Source organism: Eschscholzia californica, unplaced genomic scaffold (genome assembly GCF_041429995.1).
Source record: "Eschscholzia californica isolate CP2 unplaced genomic scaffold, dmEscCali1.0.p SCAF_5, whole genome shotgun sequence".
NCBI lineage: Eukaryota > Viridiplantae > Streptophyta > Magnoliopsida > Ranunculales > Papaveraceae > Eschscholzia > Eschscholzia californica.
The window spans coordinates 41,135,639-41,143,686 of NW_028238472.1; the positions used below are offsets into that span (position 1 = coordinate 41,135,639).

Here is an 8,048-nt window from a genome sequence, read left to right on the forward strand (position 1 = left end):
AAAAAGTTGATAAATCATTTTTAACCAAAACTCAAATTTTTTTAGGGAGTTTTGGCCAAATTTCCCGATGAGAAAAGCAGTTAGAAAACATAATGCTAAACAAATATCAAAGTTATTCTGACGGAGTTTTGTTTGTAAATCAATTATTCTCCGTTTAAATACTAGTGATCTTAGAGATTGATTTCTTATTTAGCTTTTTTTCTTTTCCTTTTTGTTAAAGGTTTAGCTTTTTTTCTTAAAAAACAGATTTCGTGGGGATAATTATTGAGAGACATAAGTTCTCCAAACAATCTCACCTAATTCTTACTGATAGGTCTTTGCCGATTTAACAATGAATAAGATGATTTATGTCTTTTACTAACATCCTATAAGATTTCTTTGCAAAAAGAAAAAAATCTATAAGATTTCACTCAATATAAACACATTCTAATATGAAAAACATGTTGATCTCGTAGTAATTCTAACCATCATTTGTGTAACAGAAAGAATGACTATTTACGATAAAGATGAGCGTCGTTACAATTCTTTTTTTATGTACCGTCACTTTTTCCAATACTGAATAGTTATTTTATCTTTACATCAAAGAAAATAGACGAATATAAATTTTTAATATTTTGCCATTTTGTCATTTGATGACCATTTTCTCTCTATACCATCATTTTATTTTAAATCATTTTACCAAATAAATATTGACACGAATTATAAAATTTATTTTTTTTTTGATAAAAAACGAACTATAAAATTTAAGAACAATGTATCTCATACACGTTTCAAGTCTTTATTCTCCATTCTTCTTATTTGCATTATCGTAAAACAATTTCCTACAACATCCTATAAGATTTGACTCAATATAACACAAAAATAATCTAATATATGGAAAAACAAGTTCGCAAATCTTACCCGTATTCGTAAAGTTACTTTCATAACGGAAACAATTATTATTTACGATAAAGATGAGAACGTTTTGATTCTGTTTTATATACAAAGTCACTCTTCCCGACGTGATGATAGTTGACAATTGTTGGAACAAATTTTGTTTTGTTGAAACCGTTTTCAACATTAAATATTTATTTTTTAATATAAAAATTTATAATATTTTATCGTTTTACCATTCTATGATCATTTTCTATCCCTACCATCGTCTTGTTTTAAGTTATTTCACTCTTTTCAACGACAAAAAAAAAAGTTATTTCACTCAAATAAAGGCTAACCATATGGGAATGGGACATTTATAAAATTAAAACTACTAGTATTTTCTTTTTAAATGAAATTTTTTTTAATAGTTGTGATGTACGTAATTTAATTACATCGTCGAAACAGTGAATCACTAGATGCTATTTTACGCGGGAATTCAACGAAGAAATATTCAGGAAATCAACACGAAAACAACGTACTTCTCCTTTCCCACAACTCACACTTTCTCTCTCTAACTTTCTTCGCCATTTTCGCTTTCTTTCCATCTCTCTCTCTCTCTCTCTCTCTCTCTCTCTAACCCTAACCATATATAGCGATAGATTTTGTATTTATCAAAATGACAATTTTTAGGGCTAGAAATATAATCCCTAAATCCTCTCTACCAACCCTAAAATCTCTCCCAATTCAACCGTCAACTCCAAATAAGACTCACGAGATCTCTTTAATGTCTTTTCCTTCTTCTGATGGGCCGGAAAAATCTGATCTTTTAGGGTTAGATTTTGATTCAACTTTGGTTCCGATTTCTTCATTTTCTCCTTCGACCAGTTTAAGGCGGAGTTCTCGACTTGCTTCAAAATCGAATCTAGTTGTTGGAGATAATGACAAGAAATTGAATGCTGATGAAGTGAAAGAAAACGGTTCACAATCTGGGTTTGATTCTGAGAAGGGGTTTAACAAAGGGGGTAAGGAGAAAGCTAGGGTTAAGAAAGGGGAAAACACTAGTTCTGATAATAAGAGGGTTAGGGTTTTAGCTGAGGTAATGGATCGTGATGAAGAAAGGGAAGTAGGGAATTTAGGTTTTAGTTCTGGTTCTTCAAGTTTGAGGGAAAGTGAAAGGCTTATGGAGGAAGCTGTTAGTACAAGTGAGGAGATCAAAGAGGAAATTGATCTAAATTCAGTGCCTTTGGGATTTGGATCGGAGAATCAAGAGATGACAGAATGGTTTTTCAATTCACAGGCAAGAAATGAAACCGGTGAGAGTAACGAAATTGAAGTAATTGATCTTGTTTCTGATGATAATATGAATGAAGACAATGGATTACTTCACCATGAGATAAATTATAGACCAGAAGAAGATAGAGAAAGTGATCGAAAGATGGAATTAGACCTAAATTTAACTCCTGGTAGGATATCTTATATGTATGCGACTGAAAATGATCCAACTGTTAATGGAAGTGATCCACCTGTTAATGGAAGTGTAGAGGGTACAAGTATGGATATTGACCCAAACCCTAGTAATGCTGATGAAGGTACATCAAGTGGTAAAAGAAAATTCACTAAAGAAGAAAAAGGGAAGGAGAAAGTAGTTTCAAGTGCTTGGTTATCTGTTGGTTTAGACCCATTGAAGCCTGAAGAGCTTACTGAAGAATCTGATCTTCGTGATGTCGCTAATAGTCTTATTCAGTTGCAGGAGAAGATGGCAGAGGAGGAAAGGAGGACGATTTCGATGGCTAATGTTAGGAGGAATGCATTGAGGAGAAGGGGGAATAGGGAAAGGTTTCAACTTGGAGCAAGGCAAAGTGCTTCTCGATTCGCTCGTTTTCAACCACAACAAGAAGAGAACAATCAACCAGCCCCAGCCCCTGCCCCTGTGAATATTGAGGTTCCAGCATTAGTAGTTGATCAAAATGTTGAAGATTGGCCTGGTCCATATTCTACTGCTATGAAAATAATTAGAGATCGAACCTTGAAAAATAATGCTCCACTTAGGAACTCCGCTGCTGGTTCAAGTAATGTAGTGGCTCCTGCTATTGAATGGACTCCTTCAGTCGAATCTGTAAAGAAACGGTTTAGTCATGTGGCTCCTTCTTTACTTGATATGTCTATGAAAATCCTTGCAGATAATGTGGAAGCAATTGTGTCACTTGATTCTGTCCCAGACGCGATGAGGCACAAATTAAGTGACTTAATCTGTAGCTCTCGAAAGATGGATTCTCATTTCATGGAACTACTTGCTAGTGGATCTCCGTCTGAAATACGCGTAAAGGACTGTTCGTGGCTGACAGAGGAGCAGTTCACCAAAATCTTTGAAGCGTGTGACACTACGAAGCTAATGGTATAAAATTCTTCTCTAATTTGAATTCGCTTATTCGGATTAGATTGTCTAATTATAAAATGTGTACTTTTAATATAACATGTGTAGTTTTCTAATTCTAACATGTGTGAGATGGTTCTTTTACTTCTATAGTGCAAAGAAGCGCCTTTACACTCTGAAATATGAACATGGGGTCCTTTTTGGGGATATAATAGAATTGAAATTGGTTATTTAGTGATTAGTTAATTGCTCTTGTGAAAAAAAATAAAGTTGATTGTTATTCCTTGATCATTTTGATTTGTAATTTAAGAATTCTGCCTGAGCTGAGTGTTTTCTTCTTTCAAAATCAGGTGCTACAACTCGATTTATGTGGACGATGTATGCCTGATTACATACTGCGAGCTACATTAGCTAAGTCGCCAAGTAGTTTGTCTTCATTATCCTCCATTTCTCTCAAAGGAGCATGTCGACTAACAGATGTTGGTTTAAAAACCCTTATTTCTGCAACACCTTCATTAAGATCTATAAATTTGGGGCAGTGCTCCCTTCTGAGTTCTACTGGTATCAGTAGCTTGGCTAGTTCTCTGGGATCGGTAATCAGAGAATTGTATTTAGATGATTGTCAAAACATTGATATGATGCTGATTCTTCCTTCATTGCAAATGTTGGAACACCTAGAAGTTCTGTCATTAGCAGACAATCAAACTGTTTGTGATGATTTTGTCTGTAAATTTGTTTCTGTATGTGGCCGGAAGTTGAAGGAGCTTGTTTTCGCAGATTGTTGGTAAATACCTTTATTTCTTGGACTTCTCATTTACCAGAGTTTCTTTCTTCTATCAAATTCAGCTTTGTTTTGTTCGAAGTATATTTTCCATTAGTAATCAAAATTAAGGAGCATACTCACTGTTCAAGGCATATGACAAAAGAATAGATGGAACAATTGGATGATGGTAGAAAAGGTGTCCATTCATCCCTTTGGGAGACCATCAGAGTTGTTCCTTGTCAACGAATTCTATATATATATATATATATATATATATATATATATATATATATATATGTATGTGTATATATAACTTCCCTCGTTTTCTTAGTTTATATATGTATCACTTGATAATCCTTCGGTGCTTACACTCGATGCAGGAAACTGACTGATACTTCACTGAAAGCCATTGCACAATATTGCTCTGATTTACGTGCACTTGATGTTGCTAACTTGTACAAGTTGACAAATTCTGCATTAGGATACCTTGCAAATGGCTGTCGGTCACTTCAAACCCTCAAACTTCGGAGGAACAACTTCAGGTTTTCCTGATACTTTAAGATAACTTTACATTTTCAAGTTGCAGTATGATTTCCTAAGATCTGATTAATTGAAGAGATAAAAATATGCATCATCTCATGCACAATATGTAAAATTCACAATCTTAATTTGTTTTTCTCTTTTCTTTTTTCTCTTCTGTGGCAATTTAACTCGAATGAACGTTTCCATGTAATAGTGATGAGACTGTTGCTGCATTCGTTGAAGCCTCTGGAGAACAATTAACGGAGCTTTCGTTGAATAATGTTAAGAAGGTATTCTGGAATATTAAATTTTTCGTGTATATTTTCAAGAAATTTCGCTGCCATTGATTGCCAATTTCGATCTGGAAATACTAGATACATTCACTTATTTTTTTGTTTCTCTTATTCACATGCTGCTCTTAATTTTTATTTTCTCTCCTTTTTACCATATTTTCTCCTCAGACTTCAGTCATATGTTAAGCTAGATTCATGAGGACTGGGGACCATAACTGAGTTGCTACAAAAGAATGAATGTAATTCTCAATAAAATTGAACAAAAATGTCAGTTAGCTGACCCAGCTGGTCAAATTTTGACGTGTGGATCAGTGGAGGCCTAGGATAGACCAGTTCATTGAAACCCAAGGATGACTGCACAAATAATCCGAGAATGCGATTTATATAATGTGGCAAACGATACACTTGCACGCATAAAATTATGAATTATGTAACCTTTCCGATGAAGCATAGACTAATGTGTTAATCCTTTATGATAGAGTGCTTTCCGTGATTGAATTGTTCTTTCGTGTCTTATTCCATAGAAAAAGTTCCTTTGCATCTGAATTTAGAATTTGAAGACGAGAAATGGAGCTCACATATATCCGGTGGCAACCCCACAAAAAGCTCATTCAGTTTTATTATGTATAATGTATGCGAGGCTTACATGTTTTTTGACCCCTTAAGAGTTGGGATTTTGGACACGGCCTGTATGAGGCTAAACCATCTTCATATTTATAGATGAGTTTCGGGTGGTTTTCACAGGTTGGAAACGATACAGCTATTTCGCTAGCCAGACGTTGCTCGAAAAACTTGCTGAGCTTGGATCTGTCTTGGTGCCGCTATTTGACTGATAATGCATTGGGTTTGATTGTAGATAGCTGCTCGTCATTGAAGATCCTCAAACTGTTTGGATGCACGCAGGTTGTTTCTCTTCTCATAACCTTTCAAACTAGTTACTTCATAATGACTAATACTTATCAGTCCTTCTGGACCTGTCCGATGTACAAGCACAGACAGGTCTCCTAAGCAGTTGAGAACATGATCTAACATGAGCCTATCCCGGGGCCTCACTGGTCCGACCTGAGTAACATTGGCCTGAGTTTTCACTAAAGTGAACTCCAATAATTCAAGGTTTTGTACACAACCACCAACTCGGAGGTTAGCATTGGATCGGTTGTGCTACCCCTGATTTTGATACAATCTGCGAGTTACTCGAGTGTATAGGCTGATCCCAAATACAAAGCCGCTCTCCTTGTGTAGGAATGACCATATGGCGTGTTTTGGTAAATTTCCCAAGGGGGTAATCAGTCATATTAGATACAACTACGCGTGCATGACATTGTTGTAGAAGAAACATTTTTCTTCTACAAGCTTACCTCCAAAAGCAAACTAGACAGTTCATCAGAGAGGCCCAAGTCTCGAGTAGGTCGACATATCATGTTTGAATTCAAGTTCTTTTATCTCTGATTATCTGGTTATTCTGTTTCCATATATCTTAAATTTTAACTTTATTTTCGATGATAATGAATCTAATGGTGTGAATTGATCAAATATTATGTGGCAGATTACAAATACATTTGTTGATGGTCATTCAAATCCTCTCGTCCAGATTATCGGATTGAAGTTGACTCCAATATTGGAGAATATGAACGTGCTCGGTATACAGGAAGCTCCATTGCGTTATTCATCTATCCCTCTCCCTTCAGATCCTCAAATTCAGCTGATCTAGGTCTCTGATTAGTGTTTATAGTATCCATATATTAATACATTTTCTTCCCTTCAACTAAACCCATAAATTAATAGTTCTGCTAAAAGACTAGGATTCTAGATCTATAAGATTGATGAATCTCAAACAAAATAAAAGCAAATTAGGTTTTCCTAACCTCTTATATACTCTCTGAAGATACATGGTGTTTGAAGCTAATCTCTGCGCGATTCTGGACTTCATTTTCCATTTTTCATCTTCTCCATAATAATTCTCACATGATTAGATTTTACTGAAACTCTGTAAATAAGGATAATTTAGAGTTCTTTTGGGATGTTTGATGAAGATTATCAGATTGTGATATATATTTACTTGTGACTTGATGGTAAAGAAGATTCATCTCTTCTTAGGGTTTCTTAATTTTGTATGGCTTGATCATCCCAGGTCTGGCTTTGATGGTCTCAGCCTGTGGTTGAGTCCCTCTTAGATTTTGTGGTTTATTAGTTTCACCCTATTGACCAAACCCCAGGCAAATCGTTGTTAGGCGCTTGGGGGATTCTCAATGAATCCGTTGAGTTTGTGGGCTTATCTGACCAAGGCAGACTAAAACCGGGCACAAAGTGGGTTTTAAAGAGTTGGTGGCCGTGACCAGTTCTGCCTCAGTTGAACAACACAGTGGGCCGAGGACCAGTGGTGCGCCCTCTGCTCCACCAGAATGGGGAAGGTTGGTTCATTCGAGGCATGAGAGGATACTCAAGATGGTGCAATAGCCCTACTCAGATTGATACACCTGAGGAAGTATTTGCATTTTGTTGCATCATTTCGAAGTCATCTAGTACTTCCTATAGTCAATGGTGGATCATTGATGCAGCTAGCGCATTTGGATTTTAAATGAGAAAAGCTGTCTAAAGGGGAGTTGTTTTTCATTCTCATTGTCTGGATTTGGCTGACCTGAAACTAACTGTTCTGCTCTGAAGAATTACATAATAATTGTGTTCATCGCGCTTAATAGTGTCATGTAGGAATTTTATGTAAAAGAAATTAGCCTGTTTATGATTTTGTGCGACGTCTCTCTTGTGATGTGTTTTTCATAACAAACTACTTTAGATTATTTGCAATAACATTCATCTCAAGCTTCAAATACCTGCATGAGAACACTTTGCCCAGCAATCCACTAAACTATCTTAGAGACTGCAAAAATAGACTTGGGTGTCGTTTGGGTTTTATATATTCGAATATGAAATTTGAAATGATTTATATGTAAGTTTACTTCTTTCGAATGCTTTTATCTTAAGATCTTGAAACTAGTCTTTTATATTTATTTTTATGTTATTTAACTTTCAAAACAAGTTTGAATATGAGAAGAAGACTTGTTTTAAGGTCTGAATGGTTTAGAGAAGTGTACACACATATATATATATTATATCAGGTCTCTAAGAAGTACTCGAGTAAATTACACATTATTTATTTCAGATGTAGAAAAAGAAAATTACACAGCACCTTAATATTCGTACCTCTAAAGACTTCGACTTTCCATCCACCACTTGCTACCTT

The 8,048-nt window shown here is 35.4% G+C and overlaps 1 protein-coding gene across 1 annotated transcript; it reads left to right on the top strand.

Annotated features, from left to right (window-relative positions):
* Window positions 1-1,206: 1,206 nt before the first annotated feature.
* On the top strand, window positions 1,207-6,884 carry LOC147539259 (F-box/LRR protein). Its single transcript, XM_086642373.1, has 6 exons — window positions 1,207-3,250; window positions 3,580-4,013; window positions 4,373-4,534; window positions 4,729-4,804; window positions 5,552-5,710; window positions 6,354-6,884. Exons 1-6 carry the CDS (start codon window positions 1,532-1,534, stop codon window positions 6,516-6,518), a joined length of 2,715 nt encoding a protein of 904 aa, XP_086498499.1. The 5' UTR covers window positions 1,207-1,531; the 3' UTR covers window positions 6,519-6,884.
* The last annotated feature ends 1,164 nt before the right edge of the window (window positions 6,885-8,048 follow it).

Bases quoted from the DNA above. Each gene is read 5' to 3' on its own strand.
- LOC147539259 (XM_086642373.1), top strand. From the start codon at position 1,532: ATGACAATTTTTAGGGCTAGAAATATAATCCCTAAATCCTCTCTACCA. The intron at 3,251-3,579 runs GTATAAAATTCT...TTTCAAAATCAG, and splicing joins GTGACACTACGAAGCTAATG to GTGCTACAACTCGATTTATG. The intron at 4,805-5,551 runs GTATTCTGGAAT...TGGTTTTCACAG, and splicing joins CGTTGAATAATGTTAAGAAG to GTTGGAAACGATACAGCTAT.